Source organism: Megalops cyprinoides, chromosome 3 (genome assembly GCF_013368585.1).
Source record: "Megalops cyprinoides isolate fMegCyp1 chromosome 3, fMegCyp1.pri, whole genome shotgun sequence".
NCBI lineage: Eukaryota > Metazoa > Chordata > Actinopteri > Elopiformes > Megalopidae > Megalops > Megalops cyprinoides.
Window position 1 is genome coordinate 51,769,687 of NC_050585.1, and position 22,344 is coordinate 51,792,030.

The following is a 22,344-nucleotide window of genomic DNA, read 5'->3' on the forward strand; positions in this document are numbered from 1 at the left end:
CTGACCTAACTGCAAATGACCGAGTCTGTCCAGTGGGACTGAGAACTGCAAATCTCTAAAGGAGGAACACTTTTTTTTTCCACAAAACCAGCTGGCTTTCTCATTTAGTCTCAAACATATTGTGTAGCGTTCTTCTTGTGCATGCCTGTATTTTTGTCCTGAACCGTTGTGCACTGCTTAAACCAAGAGAGTTACAGTATAGACATTCCACCTGGTTGGAATAAGACACAGAGGTACCAAAACACACACATTGTTAATTAGAACAGGGCACCCTCTCCCAGCCATATCTAAACCAAGTGCGAAATCGTTATATGAACTGAGGGTGAATGGTAAATGAGCCTGGGAAAAGGAACATCAGCGCTAAATACAGGATGCACAGCTGGATACACAATATTCTCTCAGACTGAAAATACTGATCATTTTGTGTACATGCTTCAGAATTCACTGGTAGCGGCAATGGGGATTGCAAATGTACAGCTACACATTCCCAAGTACAGCTTCACGTCACATATTAAGGGGAGAGAGTTCTGGGTTTTAGTAAGTAAGCACGTCTTTCATCCGACTCTAGGCAGAGTCTTGGTTCGAGGCAGTCACAGAAAGATAAAGAGCAGAGGGATAGGTGGAGGGAGAAGGGCAGAGTATGTTGACAGCACATGGACAGCAAGTGTGACACGTAAGCTATCTTTTACTGTGTGTGTGTGTGTGTGTGTGTGTGTGTGTGTGTGCGTGTTGTGTAACCCAGCTGAACTGGTGTCAGTTAGGGTCTACTGTTTTCTGTTCAGAGAAACAATTGATGATAAAGGAAAATATTTTCCAGCAGGGGCAGGCATGTCTACGAATGCTGGATTGGATCTGCTTTTTATGTGTACTGTGTACCTTTATAGAACATCTTCAGGGCTAAATTCAAAGGTGATTTGGCTTCCTGTCCAATTAATATCTGAAGTGGTGCCATTCAGACCCTTATGGACTGAAGTAGCTCGCACCTGTTTTACAGGTTAGTACCTTTGGTTATGAGTTTGTATTTAAGACAGAAACACTGACATTTGGTTCAGAAATGTATTAACTGTTATATGTAGTAACCACTTAAATGCTGAGAATGTCCAGTTAAACCGAGCTTTGAATTACTTTGTCAAAACATGTTGACATTCATGTACAAATCACTAAACATATTTAGTTAGAACTTATTACTGTGTGTGGGTGTATGTTAACCTGACTAGAATCTGTTCTGTAGGAACAGATATATGCTATAAACTGGGCTAATCTGTCTGCTTCAGCTAGTGTTTTTATCTGCATGGTGACTGACCCTTTGTCTGGGCAGACCACACACCGAGACCTCTCACCTGGTTCACCTGGTGAAGTATGGCCAAGCTGACTGAAATTCAAACAAACTTCTTAAAACTGTCAGGATCACCAGCAGGTAGAATTATGTTTCCTGTCTGTGCTGTGGGTGTGTGAGAGTGGGTGGGTGTGTGTGTGGATCTCTCCTGAATACTGCTGTGCACTGTGCCACAGTGGTTTCCTGTCTGTGCTGTGGGTGCGTGAGAGTGGGTGTGTGTGTGTGTGTGGATCTCTCCTGAATACTGCCGTGCACCGTGCCACAGTGGTTTCCTGTCTGTGCTGTGGGTGTGTGAGAGTGGGTGTGTGTGTGTGGATCTCTCCTGAATACTGCTGCGCACCGTGTGACAGTGTTTGGGGGCGGGGGGGTGGGGGGGGGGGTGGGGGGGGTGCTGTGAGTGACACAGGGCAGGGCAGGGAAGCCGAATTCAGTCATCGATGCAGATCACCTCCCCGCTCCGCTGCTCTCTCCGCTCTAGCAGCAGCTCTACCTCTCTCTCCTTCTTCACCCCCAGGGGCGGCCCGTTCAGCACTGTGTGGCAGAGAGAAAGACAGAGAGAGAGAGAGAGAGAGACAAGAGAGAGAGGGAGAGAAAGGGAGAGAGACGGTAAAGGGGAGTGAGAGCAGAACTACTTTATACAGTCACACGGTTCCTTCTGTGCTTAAGCCTGGAGATGCAGTCAGACCTACAGCACCAGTCAAAAGTTTGGACATACCTGATCACAACAGCGGGAAACATGCATTCAAAGACATTTTTATCTAAACACTTAAATGCTTGAAATTTGTTTACATACATAAATAATGAAGATTCCTATGTATGAATTTCCTTACAAAAAATGTTTTTTGGCTATTTTGAAAAACCTAAAACATAAGACAGTTTTGATTTGTTTATAACACTTTTTTGGTCACTGCATAATTCCACATGTGTTATTTCATAGTTTTGATGTCTTTACTTTTATTCTAAAATGTGGAAAATAGTAAAAATAAAGAAAGAAAGGTGAGTGCAAACTGGTACTGTATAACAATGCATCTGGACCTGAATCACAGAAATGTGAAACGTTTGACCTGACGGACCCTCTTCCAGGCAGTTACGTCTCACAGACCAGACTGTCTTCCATTGCAAATGAGAATGCATGAGCTACTATGCTCTTGCTCAAATGAGGGCCAGTGGGAGATGACTTTTTTTGCAGGAAAGAGCTGATTTTGAAACAACAGCCATTACAATCTTAAGGTAATAAAGTAAAGGTAGGAGCACGTTTCATGATAAAGCGCATGATAACATAAAGCCTTTGAATTATGGAAAAAACATCCGCTATGATACACACGTGCTGTTATCAGTATATGTTTCACACACATACTATTTCACCATGACTCTCTGACAGACATGCACCTCCTCTAAATCACTCCTCCACTCCACTCTCTGCGTAGCAGGCCACATGAACATCTCTTGTAACACAGAAAAACCAAAGTGAAGTCAAGGCCATACGGAATAGATAAAATCTTTATTTAAATGTCTAGCAATAATGCAGTAATTTGTGTAGACCACATCGACCAATGCATGCAATTTGGAATATATATGGAATATGGCTATAAATATATGGAATTTATAGCCACATATACTCAATAAATTAACATACTGATTTTGAGGTCCATATTATAACACTGCTGACAAACCTGAGTTTCCACATGCATCAAATGTGTCCAAACTGCAATGCATTCTGTTCCTATTTTCCCTGACATCAGGTACAAATGTGTCCAGAGAGTTCCTCCTCAACTTTGGTTAGCATTTGAGCTGTCAATCTTTAGGATAGATTTCAGGATAATGGTCATGGAAATTAATTTAATTTTAGTAATTTTTTACTGGACACTATGGATATAGTCTACTATGCACTTGCACAAATTCTCACCAATCCTCCAAAAGCGTTATGTTGCACAGGCAATTCCTTATGCCACAAATCTTCAACAGACAGCAGAAAATTAAGATATTACCTATGAAACACTCTCCAGATACTGGAAACACCACAAAAGCCACTCCTGAGTATTTTAGATGTTAAGTAGAGGGATGAAGAAAAGAACCTATCGGACATGGTATTAACTGTTTATGCATTCCTGGTGGCGACCTCAGTGTGATGTCATAATTGAACATACCATAATTCTAACGTCCCAAATCTTGATTCGAAGGTGCCCAATTGCCCTCTTATCTCAAAAACTTGTGATTTCTTGGTAATGCCATATGCCATATATATATATATATATATATGCGCCATATTCCTTTCATCCAGTAAGTTTAATTAAGCTATCAATTCCTGTTATTTAAGTGAATTACATGTAGTTTTATGGGACTCTGCATGTGACATAAGATGTAGAATGTTTCATGATAACATACTGAACATGACAGGTTTATCATATCTGTAGGTTCCATGCTTTTGCTAAGTGGATTTAAGATGATCCAGATTTTGGCACTCTTGTTTAGTCTGAAAGAACAATGAAACAAGAATGCCAACGATAACAATGATTAAAAATAACACATCTGCCAAATAACAGTTGTGATACCTTTTTTAATGTGAACGCATACATTATACATTAATAGTAACATATACTATATAAAAAGAGAATAATGAAAAAATAATCTGTCAGGTTTGTTGTATGTTGTCAGGTTGGACAAAAGGGCTTACTTGGGGACTGGGTGGCGATCACAGACAGGGCAATATAACTCACAAACACATAGTCTGATGAACATCGGCTGAAACCTTGTTATGCAGGAACTGACCACTCCGTGAATGGGGCAGTGAGGTTAGCTTGGAGTTACGTTTAAGAGGAGGAACTGTGATTGCATTTACACACAGGTTAAAGGCTTTTCATCTATAAAAATCTACACGGCAGTGCGTGACAGTATATCAGGGTGTATCAGCATTAGAGACATTGAGGTATATGTTTGCCTCATGGCATAGAACACTGCACCAGCTGCTATTGGCAAAAATACATTAACTGAACATAAAGAATGAAAACGAACTGACTCAAACGATGTGTATGCACTGGTCCCATTTAAGTAATTCTGGTTTAGGCTTTAAGTCACGAATTAATCTACTTTTGCACTTTTCACTGAATCCAATAAGTTTTTGTTACATTTTACTGGAATTATTATTAATGTTATTGTTATTGCTTCCCATCTAAAATGCTTTTGGCTTTTACAGTTGAAAGAGAAGAGAGGTATCACTCACAGCAGACACCACTGAGCCTTTGGTCTACCTTAAGAGACATACAGAAAAACAAAAAAAACAAAAAACAGGCCACTCTACTAACACTCTACTACAAACACTGACGAGCTGCACGTTAGGGAGGGTGAAACTGGGTGTGGCTTTCATTTCATTTCATTTCAATCTGTATTATTACAAATATGCTAGTAACAGTGGCGTATTAAATATAGCAACACTTTTTCAGGATTGGTACAATCCAATCCAGTGTTCCAAACACAGGTCATATGCCAAACGAGCAAGCCTTTTCACTGTTTCACCAGAATGGACGCCTCCACTAAGTATTACGTGAAGTCCTCATCATGTTGCTGTGATACTGTAACAGTGTGGTAATGACGTCACAATGTAACTGAAACGTGGTAAGAATGTTATGTGTCACCGAAACACAGTTTTTTCTGCACACAGTCTTGACTTAAGGAAATGCTTCCAAAATCCTTGCATACTGGAAAAGATACAGTTAGCTCTAAATCAGGAGATTCTCAACAACTGCTTTGATGTTGCCAGCTCATAAACTCTCTCTGACTAACATTTCCTTTTCCAACCGACCAATAACAATGAAAGCCTGTGGTCCCGCAAAACCAGGTATCGGAGCTTAAACAGAAAAAAAAAAAAAATCACAGCCACACCAATATCCAGCCACCTTCAATACATTTTAACAATTTGCCAGGCAGTACCAGCAGCCCTGAGGAGCGGAGTGGACTGTATATTCGAGTGTAGTGGCCACCTACAACACTTGTGTTTACACCACCATGCAAACCAAGGACAAAGTGGACAACATATTGGCCACAGTCCCTTTGGCAAAACCTATAGCTTATAGACCTATAGTGGATCTGTGTTTCACAATGAGCCAGGCAAATTTGGGTACACTGCAGAATCCCATGCAAGTATTTTGAATGAAACATGACATTTTCTGTTACAGTAATTTAATCATCTGATCTGAAAGACCTTCTCCAGTTCAGACCAAGATTTAGATCAGGGGGTGTGTTCCTTTCCCATGAAAATGATGGATATAGGGGATTAACTGCATGTCAAATACTAAAATTTACTATACACACTCAAACACACACACACACACACACACACACACACACACACACACACACACACTTGCTACTGGGAAACCCTACTGAGATCACTAACATTCTGTCTGTCTCTCTGGGTCTGTTGCATTAGCCGCCTTTACTGCCATGTTTACAAGTGTTGGTGTCAGAATCGAACTGAGGAGGTGAGCGGCGCTTTGAATACTTCTGTCAGACAACAATGTGCTACAATGACCCCCCATCCCTTCCCTTTCCCTCCAACGCCAAAAGCCAAACCCCCCAGGAGTGGGACAGGAGACTGGGTTTGTCTGGTCTGTGCAGCTTCACACTTTGGTAACTGTTCTCATCCAAGCAGCTTCATCGGTTCCTTTGCAGAGAGCAAAATTCAGTTTCCCACCAGTCCTTCCTCTTGGTCTTTCTCTCCCAAGTATCAACTTCTGACCAATGGAGAGCTTTCAAATGACCTCTCTGACAGAGAATGTCCCATCCAGACCACGGCCTCCTGAGCATCTGTATTGCAGGGTCATCCAGAGATTCCTTTGCAAAAACCCGAAGTGCAGAAAAGTTTTTTTTTTTTTGCAGCTTGTTGAAGGAATACTGAGTACAGAAGCTTTGTGTTGAACTGGTGCATTCCTTGGGTTTAGAAATGCACAACCTTCCTCTTCAGCATATATTCATGCTGAAATCTTCAGTCCCTAAAGTGTGTCCCCTTAGTGTTTGCAATAGTTTCTTTTTTTTTTTATTCTTGAGGAAAAAATGAGTCCCACGCTGTCACTCAGGGCTGACGGATCTGTGGGTGCGATGAAAGAGAGAGAGAGGAGGGGAACGGGGTGCCAGGGTGAGGAAGGGCTGTGTTTGGGTAAGGGTGCGGTAAGCCACAATCTCGAATAAATCAGTCCAGGAGGGGCTGATCTGGGCTGGCGGAGGGGGTAGTGTGAGGGGCTTCCCCTGTGTGAAAGAGCACGGGATGAGGTGAGGGGGGAAAGAGGTCGGCGCAGAGCTCATCAGTGTCTACCCTCCCCCTGCCTTTCTCTGTATCGCTCTCCTCCACTGGTCTTTTTTTCCTGTTCATCCATATTTCACTTTTCCCTCCCACTGACCTTTAACTCTACCTTTTCCTTTGTTCGTTTTTAACCATTTTTCTCTCAGAGAATGTTGCTCTGACTCCGGTGGTCTGGCCACCTCCGCTCCCTCTCTCACCTCACCACAGGGCTTTTCAGACCTCCTTTCTTCACCCCACCTCTCTCTCTCTCTCTGTAAGAGTTTTCAGGGCCACTTCCCCTCGCCCTCTCACATCCGTGCCCCCGCCCCCCCTCTTTCGGGGTCTCAGGGTTTTTTCGGCCGGCCGTTCCGCGGCAGGTTCTCCACAGTGTTGCTGAGGCGGTACTTGACAATGATGCTGTGCACGGTGGACTTGGGCATCCTCAGCTCCAGGCCGATAGCGCCCTCGGACTTGCCGTCCTTCCACAGGTCCACCACACGTTGGCGCTGTAGGACGTCGTGCTCCTTGGTCTTCAGGAAGGTGCCGGCCTCTGTGGGGGTAGACAAGCGGCACACTGTAGAGACCGGGAAAAGGGAGCAGGAGGGCAAAAAAAAAATCCCAAAAATGAAATACTGGTATCACTTCCTCACCAAAAAAAAAACTGCTGCAATAGTGACAAACCCAAAATTTTAACTATAAAATTCAAGAAAAAATGGTTTGTTTTCAAACCAAAGAGAAAAAAAACAGAAAACTTGTGAGGGTACAGGAAAAAATGTCCGATAAGGAGAATGAGATTTTACAATCCCCAGTTAAGTGAGAGAACAGCTCATTATATCGGCTTCAGGTTAATAACATAAAGAAAAGGCCAATGGCAGAAAAAGGGCATTGGGCAGTCACAGAACCAGTCATATCTTTTCTTTTAGATATGACAGTTTAAGGGCCAAGGCAGAGGGAATCTGATGTTTGTGCAGATTAGACTCAATGTGGGGTCAGAGCATTACAAGCTCAAAGCAATCCTTCACTGGCTACTGGTAAGAGTCCCTGCAGTCACGGTTATTGCGTTTCATTATTTATCGGTTAAGTGGCAGCCCTTTCCCGCAAGCTCAGTGTTCATGAGTGCAGAACCCAGGATTCAAAATAATAAACCCCTTTGGACAGCAGTACTAATCATATATCCTCCTGCACTCGCAAACACACACACGCACACATACACTGATACAGACTACATACTTTAAGGGCTGCATGGAGCCCTAAGCAATCTTAAATGCTTCACCTTTTTTCAAGAAGGAGAAGGCAGGTCAGAACAAAGAGAGCTAGCACAGAAGTATTTAGTAAAGGCCATGAATAGGACATGGGAACTTAGCAGTCATGGAAATTTACATACTTAATGCAATAAGTCATGAAAATAAATACACTGGACTCAAATTTTTTAAGAGATTTTTAAATTGGACATGATCATTATAATGCTAATTCTACCAGACATGCTCCTTTGTTATGGCATGAAATTGTCCTTTCTTACAGTTATAGCTTCCCTGTTCTCTTAGACAGCTTGATGTTCCAACAACCTGACCATGTTCTCTTTCATCAAGACATCTTAAGGAGCAATTATGGACAAATTCTCTTCACACATATGGATAGACTTAAGCACAATGAAGTGATGCAAAATCAGGATGATTGGTCTGGTTTAGGATCAAACACACTTTAGGACTTAAGACTGTTAGTAAGATGAAAAAAACCTTTTATATATTTTTTTGATTTTTCTCATGAAGGGCTTTCTAAACTGCAGTCACTGCTTTACCCTGTTCAAGTGGCTGGCTTATTGATACAGCAGACTCCCACAATTGCAAGAGTTCATCATCTTGGCTTTGCCAAGCCAAAAGAGCACAGAAATGCCCTTGTCAGGTAACTTAAAATAAAATAAGTGGTTTCCATTTTATTTTTTCCTGACAACATCATCTGTCATTCCCCTTCATAATAAATTTGACATGAAAGTCTTTTTATACAACTGCATTTTTATGGGGAGATCAGGTAAGGAATACTGCAATAACAGGTGACCCATCTGGATTCAAAACTGTAATCCCTTGCTCAGGAAACCAGTACCCTAACTACTGCTGCCTATGAAAGCACACATCAGCAAAGAAATAAAAAAACCATTCATGTCTATACATGGCAAAATATGAAGCCGAACATCCAAATTTTTAAATTGTGTATTTCAGTATATAGCAATTACTGCTATCTTGAAAGTAATGTATTTAACCATACACTATCTGGCCTAAAATATATATATTGCCAAATAATTGTTTTGCATTTTGTATTTTACCATATATACATAGAGGCTACATCAGCATTGTTTTGTTCCATATAAACAAATGTTCATTAGGATATGATAAACTAAAACATCACTGTGACAACAAGGCTTATGATGATGCACTCACAGAAGCAAGCCATCAACACCCACATCTCCTGTGTAAATTCTGTGTCTGTCTTCATTGTGCTTCTAGTGTTTCACAGATTTGCACACTCATTAATTCTTACAAATAAGGAATACCGAACATGTCAAAATCATATTTTGACCATATTTTGCATATCTTTTCAGGATACTCTCCTTTACATTTGGTTTATTAACGGAGCTGTCATTCTTGATCCTACTACCTCACACTACACAGTTTCAGTGTTCCTTACAAAGGGTCCATTTCCTACTGATTTCATGCTACTGTTGTCAAACTGCTTGATATTGGTGCATAGCTGGTCAAAATGAGAACTCGAAGATCATTCAGCTTCAACATAGCTGGGGACTATAACTGTTATATATCTGATATCACTCTACCCAATACTACAAAACAAACTACCATGTTCAGAAAATGACTCAAGACACAATCAATCATTAGTCTGCCTCAAAGACCGACAGGTCCTCTGTTCCAGATACTCATTTTTCACCGAAAAATTCACTACTGTATTTTTTTTTCAGCGTTACTTTCTGTGAAATCCGAATGCCTTAAGAATGGTGCGTTTGTATGGAAAAAAAAAAAAAAAACCTGAGAAGAAGGCAAGGAGATAAAATAACTCATGTTAGTGCCTCCTTCAGCAGCTTGTAGAAAAGAGTGTATGAGACCTGCACATACGCCCTGCACATACGAGCTCATAGTGTTAATGATATCTGTACACTGACACCGACACTGTATACTGAACACTTTGTGATTAATTATCTGATTACCTCCAGCGTGAATAAGATCTGCATACAACCCAGTCTCTCTCTCTCTCTGTAGTATACTTGGCTTCTGTGAGGTTGCACAAGTTAACTTGTGGCAAGGCTTGAACAGTGTTATGCTCACACTCACTAGTCTGGGAGTGTTGTTAGCCTGGTCTGACACTGTTGCTCATTTAAACTGAGTGGACACACTTATGTTCTATTATGCTGGAAGTCGCTCTGGATAAGAGCTTCTGCTAAATGCATGTAATGTAATGTAATGTAATGTAATGTAATGTAATGTAATGGATGAGATCTGCACACTGACCTGATATGAATGACCCGGGGGGCATCTGACTGTAGTTTGCTCCTCCAAGAAGCATGGCTCCAGGCGGGGCAGGAGTGAAGGGTGCCCCAAAATTATGTGGCGTGGCGTACGGTCCCAGAGGAATGGGCTTCACAGAGAGAGAAAGACAGGAGGGACAGTCAGGTAGGCATCTGATGATATTTTGTGTACATCATCTGGATAGCGTACGTATACAGTTGATATCCAGCATGTGTATGGTTTGGAATTTGTATAGCGAATTTGTAAGCGAAAGTGTATGTGGGCATGTGTATGGGGCAGCAGTGTAGCATAGTGGAGCAGGACTTGTAACCGAAAGGTTGCCGGTTCGATTCCCCACTAGGGCAATACTGCTGTACCCTTGTGCAAAGGTATTTCACCCACAATTGCCTCCATTAATTTCCAGCCGTATAAATGGGTAACATTTATTTAAACTGTAACCAATGCAGGTCGCTCTGGATAAGCGCGTCTGCTAAATGGTAATAGTGTAATGTAATGTAATGTAATGCACATATTTGCATGTGTGTTTGTGCACACGTGCCTTTGTGTTGTTGTGTATCTGTGTGCATGCATGCATGTGTGTGAGCTGACACAGTAAGTACTTCCAGCAGAAAAGGTTTACTCCTGACACAAAGGTTCTGTGGGAATGGATTTGGGAGTGAATATGTGTGAGACTGAATGAGAGTGTAATTGGGAGTGCGTGTGTGTGTGTGTGTGTGTGTGTGTGTGTGTGTGTGTGTGTGTGTGTGTGTGTGTGTGTGTGTGAGATTGGGGGTGTGTGTGTATTTACTGGGGGTACACGTGTGTGTGTGTGTGTGTGTGTGTGTGTGTATGTGTGTGAGAGGGAGGGCGTGTGTATTTACTGGGGGTACACGTGTGTGTGTGCGTGTGCGAGTGTGTGTGTGTATTTACCGGGGGTACGTGAGCCTCCGTCCCCTTGTTGGCCAGCCTGCTGAGGATGCTCCTCTCTGACATCTGCAGGCGGGCGGCGATGGGCGGGATTCTGGACAGCGTGGCGGGCAGCCGCGTCACATCTGCCTTCATGTCGCTCAGCAGCTCCTCCAGCTGGTTCAGCACTGCAATTACAACCACAGCCCGTCACACACACAGTATGATTACAGCAGTCACAACACCAACACTAAATGACACCAAATCTGACACTGGATGGATACTGCTGGACTACACACCATGACTCATATTAACCCTTTCAAGCGTACGGTCAAACGGGAGTGATCATTCCAGAGTGGTCCTTACAGCATACGGTAAAAACTGGTGTGGTTAGAACACTAGATTCAAATTTACAAGTGACGCAACAAAGCAACATTTGTTCTAAGCCCACTGCTTTTTCACATATAAACTTTCCACAAATGCAATACGATTATTTATTTTTCAATGCAGATTCACATAAGTTGCAAATATAAGGTGGCATAACACAGTTCTGACTCCCAAATCAGAAAAATTCTAGCTAACATTTGCAAAAATAAAGTATACAAATACTGGCTATATGCAATTTATATCATATTATGTATTCTTAAAATTATATTTTGAGATATTATTATGACGTCATAACCAAATTCTAGAATTCTTCAGAACAGCAGGTGTGTACGAGCTGAAATAAATCACGCTGGGGGGCAGCTGGAAATATATTTAGAACTTAAGGGTTATTTACATTGCTGGTGTCCAAGCTCCACTCTGTATCTACCCCCACCCATACTTTCTTCCTCCTTTCTCCCTCTCACCCTCACCCCTCTTTCTGTGACTCCCCCCCCCCCCCCCCCCCCGTCTCACCCTTGTGCAGAACGGCGTTGGCGGGCTTGTTCCCAGCCAGCGACTCCTTGCTCAGGTGCTGGTGCGACTCCGCCAGGCACTCCACCTCAGCAAAGCGGGCGTTCAGGGCCATCGCCGGGTGAGTGGGGTCCTGGGTCATGTTCAGGTAGGCTGCTCTACGCAGCTGCTCCTCGATCACCAGAGCTTGCTCCAACAGCTGAACGCACAGAATCACAGTTATTTGCTCTGTAGAATCCCGATACAGGTCATTTTTTCCCATAACACTTCCTTTTTATGGGAGAATTCAAAATGAGTAGCTTTGAGTACTGAGTACAATGACAGTGTCCAATGTAGGAATCATACTCTTCAGTCCCAAGGGGTGTTTAACTGCTGTTACCCCATCGCCTTATTTAAATGCATCATAATAAAAGGACAGACATTTTACTTTTCCTCTTTGCCCCCCCCCCCCTTCTCACTCCCTCGGTTTCTGGATCTCATTTCACCTTGAAGCGGCGGGCCAGAAACTTGTTCTTCATCTCTAGGAAGTTGCCCTTGTTGGCTTGAGTCTTGAAGGGTTCGTTAACTATGGCAAACTGGACGTCGTTCTGAATGTCCTGCCAGCGTGCGTATCCGTGACTTCCAGGTGTCAAGGATTCCCAGGGAAACAGGTGAGGGACAGAAAAGGAGAAGAGACAGGGGAAACTAGGGGACGTGGGAACAGGAGCCAGGGATAGCAGGGATATGTCAAAAAACCCCTGTTAACGTGTCCTCAGCTTTGGGACTTTTTAGAATCCTTACCTCTATTTCTAGCTTTTTCTGCTTAAGAAACCTCATGTGAGTTTTAATTGATATACTTACTCAAAAAGCAGTGTGGCTTTCCACCCTTGGGTGATATATCGAATTCTGAATATTTAAAAAAAAATTGGCGTATAACTGAAAACAACTCCATAACTGTCAGAGAACAGCTGTGAGTTATGGTGACTGAGCATCTGAGATGGCCTCTGTGGCAGCAGTTGTCAAGGATACAGCACAATGCCCGCCAGGAGCCAATAGTCGTGCCGCCGATGCCAGATCTCGTTCACCTTCCCTGAGGAAATGGCCGCCCTCTCCTCGTTCTGCCAGAGCGCATGCAGCTCTGTGGGATACACAGGAGCAGAGAAATCAGTCTCACAATCCTGACACTGAAATACAGAAGCAGTCAAAAGGCTGGACACACCTGATTAACATAATGGGAATCATTACATTCAAAGACATTTTGATCTAAAGACTTAAATTCTTGAAATTTGTTTCTTAGACCAATATATATAGTGAAGTTGATGCCTATGTATGAATGTCTTTCCAAAAAAAAAAAAATTTAATATTTTTGGCTACTTTGGAGAATCTGAAATATAAGATAGTTTTGATTTGTTTAACACTTTTGGTCACTGCATAATTCCATTTGTGTTATTTCATATTTTTGATGTCTTTACTATTATTCTAAAATGTGGAAAACCGTAAAAATAAAGAAGAATCCCCTTGGTGCTGGAAGTCACAATCACACTCCATGCCAGTCTGGTGTCAGTGCTGCTTCTGTGAGATTACCAGTGAAGCCTCCGTCTGCGATGTTAAACATGAAGCGTGGCCGTTCACTCTTCCCATTGGCCCCCTTGGCAGGCTCCTCCTTCATCCCCTTACCCTCCTTCCCAGCTTCCTTTTCACCTTTTACTTCATCTGTAAAAGGCAGACACACAACGATATTATTATGTATACGGGGTAAATTTAGCATTGTGGGATAAAGTTCCTTATTATATTACACTGGATATTACACTGTTTTATACCTAACATGCACCCTGAGTTCCCAGGTCCCAGTAAATGTCTGTACACGTTACGAAACAATAAGGACAGGATGAATAACAAACTTACAGAGAAACTAAATTTATCCAGATTGGACTAATTCAAACTGACTGAACTGCATGAATCCACCAGTCCAATGGTGTGGTGTGGTCAGTCACCTCTCTTAACCTCGGAGGGCTGGCTCTCCTCCTTGTTTTTGCCATCCGGTGTTTCTGAGAGTGCGGCCTCCTCCCCCTTCTCCTCCGCCATCTTATTCTCCTCCTCCACCTTCTCCGGTTCTGCAATTACAGCCAATCATCACACATCACACGTCTTTTGGAGCGGCAAGCGCATCACCCTCTTGAAATCTCGAGTTCTCAGATTTCTATCGTCTCCTGCTTCTCCACCCATTCAGCAGTGACTGGCAGGTGCTTTCTGAAGCTGACCCGGGAAAAAACACCTTGGAATGACAGAAGGTTCGTCCGAGCCATCTCTCCACTGCTGAATGTTAAACAGAGAGGACTATTTAAACCCATTATATGAGTCAAAAGTGGACTGAACTGAATCCTTTGAGAGCATTCTCTGATAACCTTCCAAAATGGCTTGAATGCAGGAAGGAGGTGAAATAAAGGGCAGTGAATTATACTTGTACTTGGTGGTAAGGATTATAACATAATGCCTTTATTTTGCTTTCCAGACATGCTAATATGGCATTTTTTTGGTATGTTTAAGCAGACAACCGAAGGCGTGACAGTCCCATCGTTAACTTCCGTACCTCGCTTCTCGTCTTTTACAGGAGGCGTTGCTTCAGAGGCGGGCTGCGTCCCCTCAGAAAGGCCCTCTGGATCTTTGCTCTCCTCCAGCTTTCTCTCCCCCTCTGCTGGGGCTGGCGAAGTGTCTTTCACCTCTCCCTCCACCCCAGAAGCCCCTTCCTCCCCGTCAGGTTTTTGGCCGGAGGGCGGAGCTTGTGTTTCAGCCTTTAGGGTGAGCAGAGGCTTCGGTCAGAGTTGGTGGTAATTACTGAACTGCCCAGATGTGTGAATGAGACGGGTGAACCGCTTTGTGGATTGAGGTGAATAAATGGTTGAATTATCCATGAGCAGAGCAACAGTGTAGTGATGTCACCCAGAATTCTAACCCAGGACCACAAAATCAGCAGTGTAGCATAGTGGTACGGAGCATAGCTTGTAACTGAAAGGTTGCTGGTTCAATTCCCCACCAGGGCACTGCTGGTGTATCCTTGGGCAAGATACTTAACCCATAATTGCCTCAGTAAATATCCAGCTGCATGAAATGGATTACGTGCAAAACTGTTACCTATGAAAGTCAACCCTGGATAAGAGCATCTTCTGAATGACAATAATTTAATATGATGCAAATCATAAGATATTAGCTGACACGAGGCATGATCATAAGCATCCAATCTGAGGCACGATGTCGCTGGTCTCTTACCTCCTCGGGATCTGTGCAATCACTGCTCTCCCTCTCCTTCTCTTTCTCCTTCTCAGTCTCCCGATCCAGCTGGCTCTCTCCCTCCTTAACTGCCTCCTTTCCATTTTTCTCCGGTTTGTCAGGGGGAGAGGGCGTAGCTGCAGGGGTGGAACAGGTCAGATCCCGAGCCCCGTTCACATGCTGGGTGCCAAAGTATGTGTGTGTATTTGTGCGTGAATGTATGTGCAAGTCTGTGTACATGCGTGTGAGTGCACAAAATTGTGTCTGCTCCATCATTTGGGTTAGACGTGGAGGCGCAGGGTGTGTATGTGTACTAAATGGGTAGTTAGATGTGGATGTGTGTGTGTGGTTGTGTGTGTATTTGTACTGTAGTTTATTTGATGTGGAGGTGCAGGGGGTGTCTCAGTGTGTGTTTGTGTGTTTGTTTACATGGTGTTGAAGTGCAGGGGGTGTTGTTAGCATGTGTTTGTGCAGTGGTTTACCTGGTGTGGAGGTGCAGGGGGTGTCTGAATGTGCAGTGGTTTACCTGGTATGGAGGTGCAGGGGGTGTCTGAGTGTGTGTTTGTTTACCTGGTGTGGAGGTGCAGGGGGTGTCTGAGTGTGCATTTGTTTACCTGGTGTGGAGGTGCAGGGGGTGTCTGAGTGTGTGTTTGTTTACCTGGTGTGGAGGTGCAGGGGGTGTCTGAGTGTGCATTTGTTTACCTGGTGTGGAGGTGCAGGGGGTGTCTGAGTGTGCATTTGTTTACCTGGTGTGGAGGTGCAGGGTGTGTGTGTGTGTGTGCAGCAGCTTACCTGGTGTGGAGGTGCAGGGTGTGTGCGTGTGTGTGTCTGTGGGTTCCTGCAGCAGCTTACCTGGTGTGGAGGTGCAGGGGGTGTTGTTAGTGCTGGGCTCAGGGGTGGATGTGCCGGTCTTGATGGTGGGGGAAGAGGCGCGAGACGATTCCACACTGACCAGAGGCTTTAGCTCCGGGAGGCTCCACTTCCCATTGATATGCTCAAATTCCTGCACCTGAGTGGCACCATTACACAGTGTCAACCGGCACTTTATCTCAATAAATCATGCCATCAGCATTTCCCATAGTTTACTCAAACATCTTCCCTTTCACTTTGTTCAGACTGTGTTACACACTCCCTTAGTTGCCAGTATGCTTTTACATTACATTACATTACATTATTGGCATTTAGCAGTTGTTCTTATCATAGTTTTTTACAATGTTATCCATTTATACAGCTGGATATTTAGTGTAGGTTAATTACCTTGCCTGAGGGTACAACAGCAGTGCCCCAGCAGGGAATCAAACCGACAACCTTTCGGTTACAAATCCTGCTCCTTAACCACTATGCTACACTGCCGCCCCGTGTATGTCTGACCTTCTTCTTGACCAGGGACATGACGCCGATTCTGGTGAGGACAGGCTGACGACACAGGCCTTCTCTCGGCACCCCGTCGGCAAACGTCTCTGACCCCTCCCCCACCGGCTCACACAGGTGCCGCATGAAGAGGGAGACATACGCCCTAAAACAGGGAGGGGAGCGTGGGAGGAGGAGAGGAGAGGGCAGACAGAGAGGGGAAATACGAAAGAGTTTGGACACGAAGTTATAATACGTAAGGTACAGGGAGAACATTCTTGTCATATACATTTACATTTACATTTATTCATTTGGCAGACGCTTTTAACCAAAATGACTTACAAGTGAGGTAGAGTACAAAACAAGCAAAAAACCATAAGTAGTCAACAATATTAGAAGCACTGCATGACCAGGTTTCAATGGTTGGCCAGACAAGGTACAAGCTAGCTGGTAGAGATAATGAGTGTGTTAAACCATTAGACAGTTGTACAGTCCCACCGTCACCGCTGTTGTTACTAACTCTCCTATCCTACATCGCCTACCTCTCCACCCCGTCTTAAACCCTGAACTCCCAGCCCTCTGAAACCCCTACTCCCACCTCTCCTACCTTTCCTCAACCCCCAACCGCTCCCCTCTGCCACCCCTCCCCACTCTCCTACCCCGCACCCCCACCTCTCCCTCCCGCTAAACCTTTTACTGTGCATCTTCTCCGGCGCCTCTGCCTTACTTGAACTCTTTCTCGCTCTTGCCGCGGAGATCCCGGACAAGCCACTGACAGGAGAAGCCGTCCTGAGCGGGCATGCCCCACCGCAGAACAGCGTTCAGGAAGGCCTTGCGCTGACGAGTGTTGAAGCCCAACACCTGACAAAGAGACACACGCACTTTGGCCCCGATATATATATATAAAAATATTACTGACACCTCAGGAGCAGTTAAACTGATCAACTAATGGATTGACAAATCTATCAGGTGATCTGCAATGTAGATGCATTTATTGTGAGTACCATATTGACATGAAGTCTACCTCAAGGTTTCCCCCGACTCTGGCCAGCAGGGGGGGGAGTGGCTTGTCCTTGTCATTCCTAAGCTGACGGCGTGACTGTCTTCTCCCTGTAAAGACAGATCAGAATAAGCAGGCTGGTCCATCATGAGAGGACCTTCTTATCAGTCTTTTAACTTGGAGTGAAATGTTCAATTGTTCAAAGCAATACAGGCTTAAATTAGCATTGCACATGAATGAACATAAATAAATCATGGTAAATAGAACAAACTTTGTTATGAACCAATTTTTAAAAGTTGGGTCTGGAGTAAAAAGTAAATTTCCTAATGTCCATTGCATATAGGTCATTACTTCCTGCTTGCTTCACTTTCCATTTAAGTGTTACGTCTTGATATACGGCTGGTTAAGAGCGATTAACTTTGACACTACTTATAGTTTGTTTATATACTTACTTAGAATGCTCCATTATACAAGGAAAATGAGGCAGAATTTGGTCAACAGAACGTATGCCCTGAGACAATAACAACCACAATATAATGAAAAAAAAACGAGATAGAAAAGTGATTTGCAGTGTGGGGAAAATTTTATGCACCACACAGAGACAACCTCCTTACCTTCTGTCCTGTCATCGAAGTCTTCATCTTCCTCTTCTGAGCCCACCGAGTACTCTGACTGGTTATCTGAAACACCAGCATGCCAGTCTGAAACAGCACATAGTCTACCGTCAATAGGCTAGGGCCGTGAGCCACACTGCCCTCTGCTGGCTGAAAACAGCACCTATCACACAGTTAGGAAAATTCCCTGTGCGGCGGGGTGCACCCTGGGAAATGAAAGCCTTCAAACACTGAGCTCAGGACACAACACGAAAAGACCCGAAAACTCTTATCCCACTGAGGAGAAATACCAAAACATTAAAAAAATCCCTGTGTACTTTATTTCTACCTAATTCTTCATTTGGAAAAACTAAAAAAACAAAAAAACTAAAGTTGTTAGTCTGCAGAGGCCACTGTATAAGGTGCAAACTGTGGCACAAGAGACGTGAATGAGGAGGTAATGTATAATGAGAAGCCTGGCCCTATAAACAGGCTGTTCTCAGCTTGGCACCTCTGTCTACCCGCTTTGTTAAAGGCGAGGATGCCGGGAAGCAGAGGCGTGTAAACCATTTCAATGGGAATGAGAAGTCTACAGCATAACAGAGAACAGAACATAAGAGCAACCAACTGAAACACCTCACTTAACATAAGCAAACCCTTCATCCGTAACATACCGCACATACCGTGTGCAGTGTTAAAGAATGCAAAACTGTTCCTGCCATGACTTTGGGGAGAATAATGCATATGGAATAATATGAATGTCATTCAGAAACGTCTGTTAAGAAAATAACAACCACGTTTCATAATCACACGCCTATATTAACTGAATTTAAGATATTACCTTTTCCTCTAAATTCCCAGTGACATACAGACAACCTATGGTTATCTATGGTTGTCAGAGAACAAAAAGCCCAGGCAAAGTTTTTGCTTGATTGTATCCAGACTTCATAAATATGTCTCGTAAGGGCCAGTGACATGGTGTGCAATTTATATGTAGATTGCACATGTCCCTCTGTTCCTTGGGTTTCACTTAAAAAACATTCATCTGTTCTCAAATATTTAAAATGAATGTTGAGATAGGTACTGTATGTTAAATGGTAAAGTTCTATTTTCCAGAGAACATCCCTATCCACACTCCTGTATATCCCCTGTGTCTTGATCTGACTGCATCTATACCTTTTCATGTGTCTGTAATGCTGTTTGTGTCTCCTCTATCTGCGGTTAGTTATTCTTGTTTATAACTGACAGTCATTGTCAGTCTCATTGTATTTGTACTGACACCCTATGTTACAATAGTGCATTGTCTCAAATTAAACCCTTTTCAAAAATTGTCCTGTAGTACATGGCCAATTGCCTGCGGTTGGGACAGTATGAGGATTCTCAGTACATTTCTGTAATGGACCATCCCACAGCTCATCATGGTATGTCTCTGTGATCCTCCGGTCCGCTCCGCCCGTCACCTCCCTCCCTCTCAGGTGTGTGTACCTTCCGCCCCGCCCCTCACCTCCCTCCCTCTCAGGTGCGGTACCTTCCGCCCCGCCCCTCACCTCCCTCCCTCTCAGGTGCGGTACCTTCTGCCCCGCCCCTCACCTCCCTCCCTCTCAGGTGTGTGTACCTTCTGCCCCGCCCCTCACCTCCCTCCCTCTCAGGTGCGGTACCTTCTGCCCCGCCCCTCACCTCCCTCCCTCTCAGGTGTGTGTACCTTCTGCCCCGCCCCTCACCTCCCTCCCTCTCAGGTGTGTGTACCTTCTGCCCCGCCCCTCACCTCCCTCCCTCTCAGGTGCGGTACCTTCTGCCCCGCCCCTCACCTCCCTCCCTCTCAGGTGCGGTACCTTCTGCCCCGCCCCTCACCTCCCTCCCTCTCAGGTGCGGTACCTTCTGCCCCGCCCCTCACCTCCCTCCCTCTCAGGTGTGTGTACCTTGGTCCTCCTGCGCAGCGTCGTTGTAGTTGACCTGCTTGCGGACCCGCTTGCCCTTGCCCAGGTTACGGGCCAGGTCCTCCTGCTGCTGCTCGTAATGGTGCCTCAGCAGCTTCTCCCAGTAATCCGGGTCCACATTCTCCTCCTGCTTGATGATCTCCCTCTCAATGTCCTCCATCTGCACAGACAAGGGGACACAGATCAGTACACAGAGAGAGGTGTCAGTCCTGACACACCTACACAGAGGAAAACAGAGGTGAATACGGAGGAAACACACACACACACACAAACGCGCGCACGCACACACACATGCACATGCATGCACACACACACATACACACACACACACAAACACACACAGGCACACATACAGTACATGCACACAGGTTGGTAAAAAAAAACAGAAAGGAGTCAGAGTTCAGCATTGACAGACACACATAGAGTAGTGAGAATATAGAGAAACAATAATGCCACCATGTGAGTTAGCATTCAGCAGAAAACACTGATACTCCTACAGAGAACTCCAAAGATTTGTGTTCCGAAAAAAAAAAAAAAAACATAATTGCAAAAGCAAAACAGAGACAGGCTGACATAATGACCATCATTATCACTCCATCTTATCCATCTGAATCTGCGGCATCTTAAATTATCTCTCTCTCTCACACTCCCTCTCTCTCTCACACTCTCTCTCTCTCTAACACACTCCCTCTCTCTCCCACTCTCCCTCTCCCTCTGCCCCTCTCTCTCTCCCACTCTCCCTCTGCCCCTCTCTCTCTCTCTCTCTCTCCCACTCTCTCTCTCTCTCTCTCTCCCTCTCTCTCTCACACTCCCTCTCTCTCTCCCTCTCTCTCTCTCCCTCTCCCTCTGCCCCTCTCTCTCTCTCTCTCTCTCCCTCTCTCTCTCCCACTCCCTCTCTCTCTCACACTCCCCCTCTTTCTCACACTCCCTCTCTCTCTCTCCCACTCTCCCTCTCTCTCTCACACTCCCTCTCTCTTTCTCTCCCTCTCACTCTGCCCCTCTCTCTCTCTCTCTCTCTCTCTCTCTCTCTCTCTCTCTCACACTCCCTCTCTCTCTCACTCTCTCTCTCTCTAACACACTCCCTCTCTCTCCCACTCTCCCTCTCCCTCTGCCCCTCTCTCTCTCTCCCTCTCTCTCTCCCACTCTCCCTCTGCCCCTCTCTCTCTCCCACTCTCCCTCTGCCCCTCTCTCTCTCTCTCTCTCTCCCTCTCTCTCTCCCACTCCCTCTCTCTCTCACACTCCCCTCTCTTTCTCACACTCCCTCTCTCTCTCCCTCTCTCTCCCTCTCACTCTGCCCCTCTCTCTCTCTCTCCCTCTCACTCTGCCCCTCTCTCTCTCTCTCTCTCTCTCTCTCTCACACTCTCCCTCCCTCTCTCTCCCTTTCTGATCTGTCCTTCCCTCTCTGACTCCTAAACTCCACCTCCTTACCCCCTTCTCCCCGTCTCACCTTGTCCTCCTCCCGCACCATGTACTGGGCCACCTTGAAGGAGCTCAGGTACTCGTTCATGCTCTGCACGTCCGAGTCGTCGGTGGCGTCCTGGTTTCGGTCCAGCAGCCGCTCGATGGCCGTGTTGTCATAGTGGATCACGCTGCTGTCCTCGTCCTTGTTGTCCCCACCTGGACACAGGCAGACAGGGGAGGAAGACAGGGGGTGATGGGGAGGCGGTGAGACAGGGGTGATGGGTGAAAAGGAGGTTTCCACTTTTTCTGTCCCGCTTTCTCTCCCGCTCCATCGTCCGTCCCCTTCCCAGCTCCCCTTCCGCGCTCACTCACTCTCGATCTCGTCCTTGAAGAGCTCCTCGGTTCCGAACTTGAGGATGTCGTCCAGCTCCTGTTTGGACATGGACCCGGCCTTGGAGCCCAGCCCGGGCCGCACCACCAGGTGGGTCAGCATCATCTTGTGCTTGGCCACCTGCGTGATCCTCTCCTCCACCGAGGCCCGCGTCACAAAGCGGTAGATCATCACCTTGTTGGCCTGCCCAATGCGGTGGGCTCGACTAAACGCCTGGGGGTAAGGCAGAAATCTCTTATCAACACCAGTCACATTTTAGACACATCTAACAGCCATGTCTTCAAAGTATGGCCTTCCTATCTTAATAATTATGTCCAGAAATGGCTCCGAATGGCAATGGCTCAGTTCCAACGTGACAGTGCAGAGCATACCTGTATGTCATTGTGGGGGTTCCAATCAGAGTCAAAGATGATGACTGTGTCTGCGGTGGCCAAATTGATACCAAGACCCCCCGCCCTCGTGGATAACAGGAAGCAGAACTGCTGTGCCCCAGGTGCTGA

General features: G+C 45.2%; 1 protein-coding gene across 3 annotated transcripts in view; it reads right to left on the reverse strand.

Moving 5' to 3' along the window:
• Positions 1–3,973: 3,973 nt before the first annotated feature.
• Positions 3,974–22,344, reverse strand: part of LOC118773953 (chromodomain-helicase-DNA-binding protein 3-like) — a 34,462-nt gene continuing 16,091 nt past the window's right edge. The window contains exons 22-40 of one of the 3 annotated variants that reach the window (XM_036523005.1): positions 22,216–22,340; positions 21,826–22,057; positions 21,500–21,669; positions 20,035–20,212; positions 18,137–18,202; positions 17,547–17,632; positions 17,250–17,383; positions 16,544–16,688; positions 16,025–16,181; positions 15,173–15,309; positions 14,496–14,697; positions 13,900–14,019; positions 13,490–13,618; positions 12,935–13,043; positions 12,412–12,544; positions 11,930–12,125; positions 11,054–11,217; positions 10,127–10,253; positions 3,974–7,185 (exon numbers count right to left, since the gene is read on the reverse strand). In XM_036523005.1, the coding sequence (XP_036378898.1) occupies positions 6,956–7,185; positions 10,127–10,253; positions 11,054–11,217; positions 11,930–12,125; positions 12,412–12,544; positions 12,935–13,043; positions 13,490–13,618; positions 13,900–14,019; positions 14,496–14,697; positions 15,173–15,309; positions 16,025–16,181; positions 16,544–16,688; positions 17,250–17,383; positions 17,547–17,632; positions 18,137–18,202; positions 20,035–20,212; positions 21,500–21,669; positions 21,826–22,057; positions 22,216–22,340 (2,840 nt within the window). In that variant the 3' untranslated portion in view covers positions 3,974–6,955. Of the gene's footprint in view, positions 7,186–10,126; positions 10,254–11,053; positions 11,218–11,929; positions 12,126–12,411; positions 12,545–12,934; positions 13,044–13,489; positions 13,619–13,899; positions 14,020–14,495; positions 14,698–15,172; positions 15,310–16,024; positions 16,182–16,543; positions 16,689–17,249; positions 17,384–17,546; positions 17,633–18,136; positions 18,224–20,034; positions 20,213–21,499; positions 21,670–21,825; positions 22,058–22,215; positions 22,341–22,344 lie in introns of all 3 variants that reach the window. The other 2 variants (XM_036523007.1, XM_036523004.1) reach the window with 2 other exon arrangements.